At 40.0% G+C, this 16365-nt stretch overlaps 1 protein-coding gene across 1 annotated transcript; it reads right to left on the bottom strand.

Annotated features, from left to right (window-relative positions):
* Positions 1-668: 668 nt before the first annotated feature.
* Positions 669-11316, bottom strand: TCN1 (transcobalamin 1). Its single transcript, XM_029957387.1, has 9 exons — positions 11191-11316; positions 9342-9521; positions 8269-8409; positions 7229-7384; positions 5789-5976; positions 3826-4015; positions 2627-2813; positions 1065-1183; positions 669-905 (listed from the first exon to the last, which is right to left on the bottom strand). Exons 1-9 carry the CDS (start codon positions 11267-11269, stop codon positions 844-846), a joined length of 1302 nt encoding a protein of 433 aa, XP_029813247.1. The 5' UTR covers positions 11270-11316; the 3' UTR covers positions 669-843.
* Positions 11317-16365: the final 5049 nt, after the last annotated feature.

Here is a 16365-nt window from a genome sequence, read left to right as displayed (position 1 = left end):
TAGCTTATGGGCAAGTAATAAATTATATCACGTATCTTGAATGTATCATAGATAAACTGCTATATTACAATTGCCACTTCAGATAGCTGTGAAATTAGGTGATTAACTACTTGGTACCTAACCTTCTAATTTCTGTATAAGTCTAATTACATGAAATAGAAGTGGGGGTTTTGATTTAAAAAAAATGTGAATTCTGCTGAAATGAACACCAAAGGTGATTTTTTTCCTGCACATGTATTTTGATGATATGAATATCAGAGTGATTTTAGTGGGGGAGTAAAAGATAAATAAATGTGGGAGAAAAACAAATGGGATCCAAGGGAGACAGCTGAGTGAGGGGATGATAGTATTCCTCAGGCTTTATGGACTGACCTTTTATCTGTAAGACTCACATTTCCCTCTTTCTCCAGCACAGTATTTGTCTCCCTACCTACTCTCTTTATAAGGTCAGTGTCCACTTGGTTCATCCCTTACATCCGAGCCTACTTGATCTCATCTGCTGCTGCTTCCACATTGGATTTAGAACCTTATCTCCATTCCTACCTGTTGCCCAGAACCTTGAGTAGAACTCAACATAGACACTAGTCTAATCTCTTTTCACTTCCCTCTTCCTGCAGTGGTCTTCTCTCCCATCAATAATCCCCTTTTAAAATGAAATGGTTGTAATGTACTCTTTTTGGTTAGCTGTTGACCTTTTATTGAACACGCAAAGAGAGAAGGGAGGGGGCAGTTATTGACTCTCCTATTGAAATTGAGATGAAGGAAAAGGAAGGCATGAAGCCACTTTCCACTTGCAATTCCACTGCAAAAGGATGAGATTCAGCTGAAGAACGTTTGAATTTATTAGTATTTGCTCCAACGAACCTCCAGATTTTCTCCCTCATGTACAACGTAACTACCAGCTCCTGAAAAGGAAGAATGAGAAGTGGGTCAAATGATTTAACCACCAAATCACAGAATAACGGATCTCACTTTCCCAATGCCTCAACACACTCACCACAAAAGCTCGTACCCTCACATCTGGATGATTTAGGCATGGCCACTCCCAACTGTCACTCCCTTACCTTGGTCCAGTGGTTTGCCATTACTCAGGAGCTCCCAGAAGGTTCTGTCATTATTGTTGGCTCTTAAGCCCTGAACAGAGGTGATGTATGGGCCCCATGAGCTATTCTCCCAGGTGAAACTGTGGAGACAGTAAATGGGTAATGGGAACTTAGAATTTTCAAAGGAAACCTTCCAAGGGCATTTCTCAAACTTCAGTCACTTGAAGCAATTATATAAAAAGGCATATTTCCTGGCCCTGTCCTTAGATACTTTGATTCTGTAGGTCTGGGTAGGGACTAGGAATCTGTGGGTGTCATAAACACTCCTGGTGATTCTGCTGCAGGGACTCCATAATCTATGCTAAACTACAGGAATGATGCCGTTTCTGCCCGTGTATCCTTTCATAGGAGACACTGAAGTCAACAACTACTAATCTTTTGCCCCAAGATAGCAACTGTTGAAGATACTAAAGTGCAGAAGAAAATGTTCACCTCACGTCCTTGAGGCACCATAAGCTAGTGAGATTTCTCTTAGGAAAGAAGAACAGGAAAGAATGATTTAATATTTCATGTTGTGTTTATTATAAAGTGACATGGCCGGTGTCTGTTTTATGTTCCCTGGTCACATTTCTCTGCCTTCCTGTGAGCCCTTGGAAACAACCTCTATAATAGTTATTTACATTACACACACACACACACACACACACACACACACACACACACACATGATTTTCTCTTACATTTTGGCATCTTACATCTTGTTACTAGACGCAGTAAATACTTGTCAATTAGATTTAGGGAGTCAAAGGAGCCATATATTTCAGAGGCAAAGTCAATATTTTAATTTAAGTATTTGACCTCTATGATCCATGGAAGCTTAATCCAGGGATCCATGAATCTGAAAGTGGGGGAGCAAGGAGAGGCTTCAGGGCATTTGTGAAACCTCTGATTTAAATGACATGTTTCATGTGTATGTTCGCCTGTCTGGAATGACCATCGATTGCAATCATCTGCTTTTCTTTTAAGTTTATTTATTTATTTATTTATTTTGAGAAAGAGAGAGAGAGAGAGTGCACACATGGGTGGGGGGTGGGCAGAGAGAGAGTTTGAGAGAATCCAAAGAGGCTCCATGCTGTCAGTGCAGAGCCAGTTGCGGGGCTCAACCTCCCAAACGATGAGCCGAAATCAGGAGTCAAATCTTAACTGACTGAGCCACCCAAGTGCCCCTCATCTGATTTTCAGAGAGGTCAGAGGTCAGTGATTCAAAAACAATGAACCACTGTTTTAAACACAAAATGACTGACCAAAGAGGTTCTATTTGTTGAAAAAAATTTTCTGACAGAAGAGAGATCCCTGAGACTTATTCACCCATTAGGTAAACATTAATTTAATACCTACTGGGTGCTAGAAGATGAAAAGTCTTACCTTTTTTTTTCTTAAATCCTTGCCATGAGATTTAGATGGACAGCAAAATTACTGATAAAGAAGAGTTTCAAACGTACTTTGGATTCAGGTGCTTGTGTATTTTTACTGAGTATTTAAAATCACCAAATACCATCACCTTAGGTTACATAGAAACATACCTAAATAGAGTCTCATTTTTTTTCTGAGCTGCTTCCATCACATTTAGGAAGACAGAACCATTTGCCACACAGACCATGATGGAATATGTGTTACTGTTTATCACCACAGAGTAATTCACTTCGATTTGTAAGGGTGTGAGAGTAGGTGTTGCTGTTATTGGCTCCACAGTGGAGATGTTGAAGTTACCTGGCAGAGACAGTAAAGCAGAGAATTAATATTCAGAAAAATAAAGATGATGTTAGGGTTTACATACCCATCCAAACCCAGTCCCAGGCCTCCTCTATTTTTTGGGGTGTAGGATTTGCTACAAGAAGCATGAATCAGCAGCCAAGGGGCAGATCTTTCATGTGACTAGAGGAGATAGTCACCAGCTTGTTAATACCTGTGTTTAGCTCTATTCCCAGCTCTTTGAGCAATTCACTGGCCCCATCTCCTGTTGCTCACAGAGGCTCCTGGTTTTGTTTTTGCTTTGGTCCAGTACAAAATAATGCTTCCTTTTTGGGGGTGCCTTTTTATTTCTTAACATTTATTGAAAACATATTAAGTGTCAGGCACTGTACTAACCATTTTACATGGATTATCTTACTCGGTCCTTACAAAAACCCACAAGAGATACTATTATATTTTGTATTTTTTATGTTAGTACACTGAAGTTTAGAGATTAAACATTTTGTCTGAGGTCCCTAAACCTATAAGTGGCTGAACCAGGAATGAATAGAGATAAAAGAAAAGATACAGAGATAACAGAGACAAAAGCAGAGTTTTTCATACCATGTTGAAAAATCAGTCGTTTGAATAAATGACTGTAATTTCCCTATAAGATTGCCATATTCCTCCCAGAGAGATGTAGGAGTTCCCTGAAGTATCACTCCTTGTGCATAATGGAGAGTCAGACATGCCATACTTGGTTTAGAATGGGAATAAAGCTCAGAACATCTCTCTATCTAGCCATCAGAAAACATCCCTTTGGAGACAGACATCACTTAATCAAGTCTGCGTTGTTGATCAATATTTGAATGAAGAACACCTGCTACTTCATTAAGACTAAGTCCTCAGGTGGTTATAATCACTGGTGACATATGGAAGACTGACTTCTATCTTGTAACTGATAGGCTGTAGAGGCTAATCTGGTCACACTTGGTCCCTAAGGATACCTTAGACTCACATGCTCTGGGTGTTATGCTCTTTAGTGCTTTACCTGAGCCATAGACACAAGGTGAGGTTTTGTTAACATTCAGGTAGGTCTTTCCCATAAGGGCGGGTAAGATTTGAGCTGCAGCAGTTGGCATACGGAATGCTCCTTTATGAATTTCCATGACCACTGTCCTCAGAGTTTGTTGGCAATTCCATTCACTTTCATTGTAATCGTCTGATGAGACAAAGAGAGCCTAATGCATGAGAGAGGATGAGAGAGAATAAGAATGAATGAGAGAAACATCAAATAAGGGGAATTGCTTAATGATACAACTGATAATAGCATCCATGAGAACAGACTCTCTCTACCCTATTCACTCTTGTAGCCCCAGCACTGGAACAGTACTTGCCACATAGGAGGTACTTGATAAACGTTGTTAACAGACAGATAATCATAAAGGAGCCCCTAAGATGAATGTCTTAGGAGAAGCATCCAATGCCATGGCCTTTCAGAAGAGGAAGAGCACGTAAAACTTTAGTGACACTTTGGAGAGGTTTGGTGGAGAAGGTGATCTTTAAGGTAGCTCCTGAAAGTGTGACAGCATTTCAGTAGGTGCCATGAACAGGGGAGGACTATCCCCAGAGGGGACAGAATTATCAAGGATGCTAAAATAGGTGTGGCCAGGACATGGCCAGCCTCTGATGAGACTCTCTGCATTTTGGCAAAACCCCCAGAGGATTCCTCCTGGCCTGGGAGGACACTGGGGAGACTCAGAGTGATAGAGGAAGAACAGGCTGGAGAAGGAGGTTGGGTCAGATTGGTAGACCTTTGAGTTTTAGGGTGACATGTCTGACATTCTTTGCTTGACAGTGGGGAGTCTGATCGGTTCTTGACTAGAAGCTATCCAAGTGGCAGATGTGAACTGAGTTGAAGGGACAGAATGTCCCTGGGTAGGAAAAGCTAGGAGGGTATCAGAATGAGTAAGACAAGGACTAAAATGGGCGGGACCTACAGACATGGCTCTGTAGCTTCTTAGGGAAACTTTAAATTAACCAAGAAGTCAACAAGCCTTTGTAGGATATTTTTTAAAAAAGGATTGTATTTCATTTTTTCTTAAAAACTATCTTGTAGGCAAGTAGCTCTCAGTTCTGCTGCACATGAACATCACATAGAGGGTTTAAAAACATGACCAAGGCCCATGCCCCACCTCTAAGTTTCTATATTAACTGGCTGGTGTGGAGCCTAAACATTAATGTTTTCCAAAACTTCCTCTGGGTGATTCAAATGTACAGCCAGAACGGGAAACCACTGCTATATTTAGTCCAAACTCAGCAATGCAAACAACAGCATCAACAGCAACAGTAATAAAAACAACCTCTGTGATTGGACCCTTTTTACAACCCTAGCTTCATCTGTTAATTTTTACTAAGGACCTTGCACTGGTCATGTTGAACACCCCTTGATCTTCCTAAAATATGTTATGTTCTTTCATGCCTTGGGTCTTTGCCCTTGTTGTTCTCTCTCCCTTTGAAAGCCCTTTCTTCTTGGAGTGGCCTGGTAGACCCCTATTCATACTAAAGACTCAGTGATTTTTTTTCTCTAAATCTTCCTTTCTATCTCTTGTATCTACCCTTTAAAGTTGAGTAAATCAGTGAGTTGATGCTACTACCACTACCACTTATTACTTGGAAAACAATGATGCAATTTGGGAAGTAAAGTGCAAATGCCAAACAGTGGTATATGGTAAAGTGTAAAATTGAATTTGGTAGAACATAACAGGTTGTAGTGCAGTCTAGAATTTAAAAAAAAATCATAGTCAGGAAAAGCTTCATGGAAACATTGGACACGGAAAGGTAAGGATTGAAGGTGAGGAGGATACATTTCCGTCAGGGAAGAGGAATCACATAAGGTCAGTTAGTATAGGAATCAGAATGGGTAATATCTTAGGAGGCCAGTAAGAAAGAATACAATACATCATTTCCTTCATGCCTCCCATCTCTGTCTCCTCTTTTATCTTCTGACTTACCTGCATAGCTTCTCCTGTACTGTATATGTTTCCAAGGAGACCATTTTCTTTTTTATGAGAAAGAATCTTCTCTATCAGTGACTTTATATGACTTCTGATATTTTTTAAAGCCTCTGTATCTGTTTTTTCCTGCCAATTTTTGGTATTGTTCACACAGGTCAGAGCCAAGACAGCCATTGCACCAGTATCTGCCAGGAAACAACACATTGGTAATAGGATGACCAACTATCCCAGTTTGCCTTGGACTGAGAGATCTCGTGATATGTAGGATTTTCACTGCTAAAAGAGGGATAGATCTGGGCAAACTGGGAAAATGGGTCACACTAGTCGATGATGCAAGAGAAGGATTTCAAGATCTAGCAATCATCTCTTCAGTGCTAACCACTCAAATATTTGAAGATCCCTATCATATGTTGCCATGTACCTGTACTCAATAGCTCACCTGTTTGTCAGAGAAATACATATGGATTTGTAGATGCATACACATGAACAGTCTTCAACTTCTACATCTTGGCTGGTCTCATTTTTTTCATCTCTCAGCCATATTGGCAAAGCAATAGAGACAATTCAGGATGATACATCAAACAAAATATGTCTTTGAAAATTTCCATTGTTTCCATTATGTTGATTAGGAAATAGAGAATTGTTTTCCAATAAACTGTCTTAAAGGGGTGGATGAAGGAAAAGATTGGAAGAAGGGGCGATAAGGTCTTTTTCTGTATTAATACTTAGTTCTCCTTGAATTCTCTAGGTGTGGTATCTTCTCTCTCCCATATAAATGGCATGAGAAATCTCATATTCTCCTTATTATCCAGAAATACTGATGCCCAATGGAGAAAGATGAGCTTGTGTACCTGGATGCATAGGGGCTGGGAAACACCACTAGCTTTCTAGAGAGGGACTTCTTTTTAGATGTGTAAGCTGACCCTGGAGAAGATTTCTGGTCCCTATCCTTTGGGTATACAGACTTTATTGATCAAAATATTGGGCCTTGTCACTGGAGAAGTAGTATTATTTAAGTAAGCCCCCCCCCATCCAAGTGGTCCCAATAAATTAGAGAAAGAGGCAAAGTTAAGATAAATGACTTCTACTGTTTTCCTTTCTCTAATACTTATACTTCTTAAAATGTCTCATGAGGATTCACACAATCTATTCTTATTATACAGATGGGAAAATTCAAGTCAAGAGTTAACATCCATTGGTCATATAACTCAAAGAAGAGGTAGGGTAAGGACCAGATCTTTCTACTATGCAACACATCTAGAAAGTTGCTTAAATACTCTTCGATAACCATTCTTCTCAAAAAGAAAATTATTTTCCCTGTACACTAGCATAAAGAGGATTTTAAAAAAAAATTCCAAGTACTTACTGGTACAAAAAGTCAAAGGAAAAGACTTGTCGGTGTCCTATTTGCCAAATGAATTGGATTTAATGACTCACCTACTGAGAACTGTTTCTTAAAATAGAAATTTTCATTTTTAGGATTGAAGATTTCGGCAACTTTGTTGATTGGATATTTCCCCCTGAACAGACATAAGGCCAAAACGTCCAGGCTGAGCTGATAGTAGTTAGTCAGTGGATTACCATTGTGTTTGTCTGTCAGAGAGGAAAGAAATACTTTATTCATGAAATAATACTGGAGTAATAAATTTTCAAGCTATTCCTACTTTATTAGAACTTATTTACATTTCAGGAGAGGTGAGTGACAGAAGGGGAAGATCACTCATAGAATCAGCAAACCTGAGAAATGTAAAGGCTGGTAAGAGTTACCAAACTCAACTCAACTCCTTTATTTCATAACTGTGGAGATTCAGTGCGAAAGTGGTGAAAATACTATCCTGACGTTCAGGTGGTTACAGGGCTAGGACTAGAACACAAATTTCCCACCACTAAGCCTCTTGCACTTTCAGTGGTAATGTGTTCAAACTATAAGTAGGTGTAGAGGCCATCTTGAAAGAAGTTGGGATCAGAGAGGCTTAATGAAAAATAGGATCAATATTGTGTGGGTGTTGAAATAAAAACAATTCACCTCATTAGCAGCTGTCATGGTCAGCCTACTTTTCCCAGTGATAAAGTACTTGTGGTCATTGTTAGCTCTTATACTAGTATTGTATCCTTTGGTATCTATGACATAATGTCTTGTGTTGCTCAACGATTTCTGGTGTATTTCATTATTTGTCTAAAGGCAAGCTTCTAGAGAACAAGAGAAGAGTGTCCTATAATTTGTGTGTGTGTGTGTGTGTGTGTGTGTGTATGTTCATCATCATATGTAGTATTGATTTAGAGTCAATGCTCAGTTGAATCTATTTGAAAAAAACCTTAGATGCCTATTGGAGGAGGGAAGAAGAGAAAGTGATGTACAAAGATATGTGGATGAATGGAACAAAGAGAAGAAAAGACTGAAGGGAAACTTCCTTCAGTTCTGAACCAGTGGAAGAGAAGACAAGGTTGTCCAGAGACTCTGAACATTTGATTCTCACCCATATTTTTAAGTTCTGCTTGGAATTTATTTCCTAGTTTCCTGACCAGGTCAGGAAAATCTGGAGACGTTGCATCAGGGTTTTTGCATGTTCCCAAAGCCAGTATACCCAAGGCAAACTGTCCTGAGGTTAAATTTGAGGCTGAAAAGAGAAGTATTCAAATTGGATAAGGTACATACTAGTGATTTTTTTTTCTGGGCTCCTGTCTTTCTTGTGATTTACATTGCCTGTCAGATCTTTCTTTTCTCTCTAGTCTACACCAATATTATACTGTTTACTTCTTTATTCCCAAAGCAGAGCTTTTTCCAGCAGAGCTTTATAAATGCAAGCTAGATCCTGGTCTTTCCCATGAAACCAGGGGAGGTTTTGGGAATCATACAATCCTTTCAAAACTTTAAAAAGGAGAAAAATAGATAATAAAACCTTTGAGTTTTATCTCTTTCCAGGATAGTAATAGGTGCCATCTTTCCAGGATAGTAATAATTGACTTGGACATTCTGCTTTATAGAATATCAAAATTCTCAGTCCTCTCATAATTATTACCATAATATTGTGAGATAGGTAGGAGGTGGCTTCCTTTCCCTCTTATCTCAGTTAGAAAACTAAGGCTCAGTATTGACATGAAGGACAGGGTGGAGCTTGCACTCAAACCCAGTCCACCTCTCTGTTTCCCTGTTTCCCCTTGCTATTGTGGTAAGCAATACCGGATGGGCCACATCCCTGTCTGATGTGTAAGTGCATCAGTAATGCAGTACTGTACTTACTTACTGCAGTAAGTAAATGCAGCTAGCTTATATAACAGTATTAGCAGATAAGAACCTATAATTTATTTTACTTTTCCTTGTGACCTTTTGAAAGAAAATGTTTTTCAGAACCCAATGAAGTAAGGCCTAGCAGTAAAGTGGCAGAGGATTGAGGTTTTGAGGACTTTTCTGTCCCCTCAAATTTTCTACAGCTAGGATAGATATAGCAGGTATACTTTGGACACACAATATTTTCTGAAGGTCTCTTGCTGGAGATAACCTTATGGATAGGTAAGTCTTCTAAATCTTCCAGAGGCTATAGGCACTCACGTTTATAATCCACATTGCGTTTGACTTGTTGGATCAGCTGTTGTTCTTGGTTCTGGTTCAGGATCCCAGCAAGTCTGAGGGACAACAGGACATTGGCAGCTTGGATTCCTTTGGTATATTCTGAATTGATCATCGTGTTTATCAGAGGGTTTAGATCAGTATAGCTGGTTTTGCTTACCGCTATGGCAGGAGAGGGGGAAAAGAGGAAATGCACATTAGGAAAATATTAAGGAACAAGAACCGTAGGAAGAGGGTTGACATTAACAAATATGGCAGGATGGAGCTGTGCAGTGATCACTAGCTATGTGGTTGGAACAGGTACAAAGGTGGGTCTGGAACCCCTGAAACATCAGATATTACTTTCCTGACCTTCAGTTTACTGGTTTTAAAACTGTGGATGTTAACATCTGTTTTATAGATATTGGACAAGAAATCACTTAATAAATTGCAAAATACCATACATATAATCATTTTTAGCTCAACAGGAGCTATTGGTATTACTATACTCAGAGAATTAAGGAAATGTGAGTTCTCTATGCCAAATGTGAGGATTGGAATCATGACCTTGAGATCAAGAGTCCCATGCTTTTCTGACTGAGCCAGCCAGGCTCCCCTTCACCCTTTTTCTCTTTAAAAGAGGGGTGGGGAGATCTGAATCAGTGGTTGTAGAAAGGTCATCGTTTGTTACAAGAACAATTGGCCAATTGTTGAGTCATGGTTGAGATATTGTGGAAGCATGCAGTTCAGCAGATTTTCTGGCACTGAAATGAACGTTTCAGTTCCCAGTCAACAACTGGCCACTAAACACAAAGTTACACATTTTTTACAATGACCCGAACTTCAAAGCCTTCACAGAGGCCCCTGATTCATAGGATACAATAGAGGAAATGACAGGCCAAGAAGGAAAAATAGAGTTTGCAGATTTTGTGCTTTAACTTGTGTGAACACAAATCTCTGCTGTGGTGGTGTCCTCTTCTTGTAGGCTACAGAATACCAGGAAGATATAGCCACAGGTAGCACCATGTAGTCATCTTTGGACTGGTTTAAGCTCAATTCCAGTGTAAAGACTTACAAAAAAGAAATCATGTACTTCAGAGCTATGCCAGACTTTATGACATCACTTACTTAAACACCTTGCCCTAATTATCCTCAATTTATGAATGAAGCTAAAAAAATTCAGAAACATTGGATCATTCAGCTAGTAAGTGGTCAAATTACACCTGAACCAGTTTTTCTTTTTCTTGCTCAGTATTTCTTAATAGAATCACAAAATATCTGGATCCCAGAGGAGAGATGATGGGCATGTACCCATTCCCTGGGGGGGGGGGCGGGGAAGAGTTGGAGGGGAGGAGATGTGTAGCTTGGAAAATCTAAACTCAATAGTTACAAGAGAGAAGTCTTCATTATCTGAAGGGTATTATTAACATTTTTTTCTGTGTAGTTACAAGGGGTTAACCCTAAACCAACGGGTTTAACTTCAAAAAAACTAGATTGCACCTCAAATTCAAAAGATAGCTTTATATGATCTTGAAAAGTTTCTAGAATCATGAATATTATGTCATTGAAAATGAAGAAGAATAGACAGTTTCTCAGTAGGGTTGTTATGGTGGAGAAAATCTGAATCTAGGAACAACAGTTAGGCAAGTTAGCACTGAATCTACAACCCCTCTTAAAACAGCATACATTGTGGAACTTTTCTACCTCTCTCACCATGTCCTGTCACATTTTACATCACTCCTAAAGTCCAACCCCATATAGAACTGGAATATATCACTCTACACAAGACCTCTGCCAGTATCCTTTAGAAGACTATCACACTAGGAGTAATTTTAGCTCAAAGCATACTCACCACAGATCTCACATAGTTGCCTTGGAATAAGAGAAAACAATAGGAACCCCACTAGGGGCAGCTCGTGAGATTGTCTCATCTCTCCAACGGTGTTCTAGAATGGCGAGGGCTTATCTGGCTATTTATTGGGTGATGAGCAGAGGGTAATGAGCACTCCTCCTTTAGCTTGCCTCAGCCTCTTTCACTTAAGCAAACATTGAGCAATGTCAGGGGGTGTGGTCAAGTGTATTTGTCCAAGAATTGTGACAAACCAGGAAGAAGTCTTGAAAGGTATGGCCACAGAGAACGAGGAAATAATTTTTCTTTGTTTCTCATCCTAAACTTTGGAGTTTGCATTCCTTCCTTGCCTTCAGCCCAATGAGAATAAATTAACTGAGCGTTTTCCTCTTTTCCATTCCAGTTTGGTAGTGTTTTGTTTATATTTCTTGACACATTAGATTTGATGGGACAAGGCCTTGAAATGTGTAAAAACGAGAGTAGAAGTTGTAACTCTGAAATTGGACCAAGCAAGATGGGGGAGCCTTGTACCTGAGGATCTTTGAGATAGTGGTTTTTGATGTATGATTTTCTTCTAAGATACGTGTGCTGAGAGTTTCATAGCCCAGGAGGAAAACCACAGAAATATACATCAAATATGTATTTTTGCTATGCCAGGAAAGATGCTACAAGTTACATGTGAGAAGTGTGGTCTATCATAATTCTTCTAAGAACTATCAGAGAATACTATCAGTTTGTCCTTAAAATGTTTGCTCTGGGTCAGCAAGATGGTAGAATAAGAGGTCCCCTGCTCATGTCCCCCCACAGTAGCAATTTTAGTAGCCATCCATGGACAAAAGGTTTTTGGGTTTTTTTGTTTTGTTTTGTTTTGTTTTGTTTTCTTTCTTTCTTTTTTTATGGGGGAGCTTTGGGTTCCAAGCAGGAGGCTGTGAAACCTCAGTGGAGCCACCGAGGAGAGCTATACTGAAAAGGCACAACAAAGAAGAAAGACACGTATTTACACAAGCTAGAGCACAGACTTTGCCAACTCTCATTTTTTTCATCCTGGCCTGTCTTTTTTCCCTGTTGCACCCTGAGAAGCTGTGCTCACTGATCATGGTCCTGGATACAGACCAGAAAACGACCTCATCCCCTTGTGGACTTGGCTACAGCCCTGTTTGGCATTGGTCCTGCAAATCAGCCAAGGGACCCAGGAGGAGTCATGCTCATCTGAGCCTTTGGTGATAGACCTGCTGACCTTGGTTAGGGCTATGGACCCTGAAACAGCTGTGACCTAGTTCCAGCATCAGCATGGTCTGGGAGCAGTCTTGCCCACCCAGGGACCTAGCAGGAGACCCACCTTTCAGTGCCTAGGAGACAGGCTGGCTAACCCTGATCCAACTATGGATCCTGAAGTGACTCTGTGATCTGGCTCCATCTCCTCTCAGTTGTGGTTCAGGAATAGTTCTGCCCATGCAGGAACCTACACTATGACCTAGCAGGAGCAAGGACCATCATGCACCTGATAACAGGCTTGCTGTTCACAGACCCAACTGGAGAAGCAGTCAGATGATCCAATTCCAACCCTGCATGGCTGTGATCTGAGAGGCAATCCCATCAGGCGAGGGTCCTGACAGGAGATAGTCTTTACCTGTCAGAAACAGCTTATAAAGATGGAGTGGTGTTTACTCCTTTAAACACACAAACACAAATGTAAGGCCATACAGATCACAAAGAAGCAGGCAAACATGACATCATCAAATAAAACTAATAAATAGACCTAACAGACATAGAGAAGGAAAACAGCAAAGAAGCTCCTTCACATTGATGTTGGCACTGATTTTTTTGGATAGGATACCAAAAGCACAAACAACAAAACCAAAAATAAACAAGTGGGACTACTTCAAACCAGAAAGCTTTTGCAAAGCAAAGAAACAATAAACAGAATGAAGAAGCAAACTGTAAAATGGAAGAAAAATATTTATCAGATGCCACATATCTAATAAGGTATTCATATCTAAAATACATAAGAAATCCTACAACTCAATAGCAAAAAACTCAGGTAATCCCATTGGAAAATAAGCAAAGGGTGTGAATAGACTTTTTTTCCCCATGGAAGATACACCAATGGCCAACAGGCACATGAAAAAGTGCTTAGCACCACCAGGAAAATGCATATCAAAACCACAGTGAGATAACACCTCCCCTGTTAGAATAGTTGTTATTAAAAAGTGATAAGGAGTGTTGGGACTGGTGTGGAGAAAAGGGGAACCATTACGCAATGTTGATGGGAATGCGAATTGGTGCAGTCATTATGGAACACAGTATAGAAGTTTCTCAAAAATTAAAAATGGAGCTACCGTATGATCCAGTAATCCCGCTCTTGGGTATCTATCCAAAGGAAATGAAATGAGTATCTCAAAGAGATAGCTACACTCTCATGTCCTTTGCAATGCTATTCACAATAGCCGAGATATGTAATCAACCTAAGTGTTTGCCAACAGATGAATGGATGGAGAAAATGTGGTATGTATATACAGTGCGAGATTGATAGACTATCTAGCTAAGTCTAGCCCAGATTTCTGACCTGTAGATTTGTGAGAAAATGTGTTAAGCCCTAGGTTTTGGAGTGGTTAGTTTTGCAGCAGTAGATAACTGATATGTGATATTAGAGTTTTTCCAGATGTATGGTATAAGCAATACGTCAGTAAGCTGATGACCTATTTCATGCCTAAGTACCTCATGATTCAGTTAGCTGATGTCAGAGATCTCTGTGGGCTAAAATAGTCCCATCATTAGTCTGATTCTGTTGTCAATTAGACTCATTGCTCCAAGCTTGTCTTGGATGATTAAGTACTGTCATCTAATCTGGCTAATTTTTTAAAAATTTATTTATTTTTGAGACAGAGTGCAAACAGGGGAGGGACAGAGAGACGGGGAGACACAGACTCTGAAGCAGGCTCCAGGCTCTGAGCTGTCAGCACAGAGTGCAACGTGGGGCTTGAACCCATGAACCATGAGATCATGACCTGAGCCAAAGTCAGACGCTTAACCAACTGAGCCACCTAGGCGCCCCTAATCTGGCTAATTTATGATGATATTATACTGACTGAGATCATTGTAATGGCCAAACCTCTATTATTTCCAACCATTTCCTCTCACTAATTCATTTTCTAATGTCATTGTGGAGAAAGTATTCTCTCTACCTTCCCAAGGAACGAAGAGTCCAGGTGAATGTGTTGCCCATAATAAAATCCTCTTCAATATTGCCATCTTCGTAAGCCTTTGTTGGTGAATTTTGGGCATCACATTCTTACTCATGCAGGTCACTTTAGAGTCCAGCTTTTGTATGATCAGTGAAGAAAAATGTTGGAGCCACTTGCTCTTGTTCAAGTTAGCACATTTCACAATCTCTGGTAACTGCATCTATATTGACAAGTTTGGCACCTGTTTTTTGTTTTTTGGACTAATATACCAAGAATCCAATCCCACACATTTTTTTTAAGTTTGTGAAAATGTAAATTATGAAGGTCTTATAATTATTTTTGTGTTCAAGTTATCTTCTGTTTGGTCTAACTTTGCCCTTGTCTTCTTGGGTCACACTGGGATCTGATAACAGTGATGGTTCTTGAGGCAATGAATGATCACAGGCCCAGGAGTTAAGGAGAACAGGGATGTCTTTGCAAGAAAAATGCATCAAATTATATAAATACAGGATCTCCAAGCAGAGGAAGGCTAGTCTTTTCAGTCAGGTTAGGAAGAGCTAATTCTACTAAAAAAAAAAAAAAGAAAAGAAAAAAATCTTCAAAGTGATTGATTTGAGATTCTCAGATTCTTTGAAGTATATTCAAAACACTCATCTTGATTCTCAGAATCCCACTCCTTGCTAGTCAATGACCAAATCTTAAAAAATTTTTTTTAATGTTTTATTTATTTTTTGAGAGAGAGAGTGCGAGTAGGGGAGGGACAGAGAGAGAGAGAGAGAGAGAGAGAGAGAGAGAGAGAGGTGCGGGGGGGGGGGAGAGACAGAATCCAAAGACAGTCTCCAGGCTCTGAGCTAGCTATAAGCACAGAGCCTGATGCAGGGCTCGAACCAATAAACCATGAGATCATGACCTGAGCTGAAGTCAGATGCTCAACCAACTGAGCCACCAGGCACCCCAATGACCAAATCTTTACAACAAGGATTTTGATGGGTGATCTGCTAAACTTTCATTGTGATTCTGCAAGCTGTACAATTAAATTTTAGCTTTAGTTCTACAATTCCCCTGGCCTTTGGGTATAAGAAATAACTACATCTGGTTATAGCTTCGCTATAAAGCTGTCTGGTTTTCTGACCATAAGTTGAACAGAGAGGTGAAGATATTGAATTTGTAATTTTATTCCTGTAAGCTGACCCATGATGTCAGAAACAGCCATCTTACCACATATTCTCTTTAATTACAGCCAACTGCAGAAGCTGTCTAATCTCGAAAAATCTTGCCTTCAATAGGCCCATCACCCTAAAAAACAAGAGATGACAGATAAATCAATATGATGCCACCATATGCCACAGATTATTAATGTGTCATTTTCTACTAACAATGAGGTGATAGTGCATTCCTACCAAAAGAGCATTCAATTCCAAAATTCTAACTTAAGGCTCTATTTTGTAAGACTGCTCCTGCTTTGAATTGTGTCAGTCAGGGTCCAGTTAGGAAAGCAGAAAACACACCAGATAGTTCAATAGACTGATTTAATATGGGGGGTTAGTTTCTAAGGTTTGTGGGAGCCGAAAGACAAAGTAGGAGAAGATGGGGCAACTCAGAGTTTAGCAACTGCAGAGAGACACCATCCCAGCCATGGCGGGGTCAACAGAGACGATGGAACCATAGAAAGTAGGGCTGCCTGGCAGGAAGTAGATTCACTGGAGATGTCTCAGGAGAAGAGATGCAGGGGGAGAAACACCCTAGATCCTCCTCCTCTCCCAACCTCCAGTCTCGTGCCAGTGCCTGAGTAATGTCTGCTCTTCCAGCAACAGAGAGGTTGAGTGTAAATTTACAGTCAAAGTCATGAGGCACAACAGGCTTCACCCAGGATCAAGTTTACTTAGTCATAAGAAAGGATTCATGGCATGAAACTGCTCAGCATGCACAGAATCAACACAGGAGATTTTATGACTCCCAGGCATAGCTTCTGATGTTCTAGTCTTTCTGCACT

Source organism: Suricata suricatta, chromosome 11 (assembly GCF_006229205.1).
Source record: "Suricata suricatta isolate VVHF042 chromosome 11, meerkat_22Aug2017_6uvM2_HiC, whole genome shotgun sequence".
Classification (NCBI taxonomy): Eukaryota; Metazoa; Chordata; class Mammalia; order Carnivora; family Herpestidae; genus Suricata; species Suricata suricatta.
This window is presented reverse-complemented; position numbering and strand designations above follow the sequence as displayed.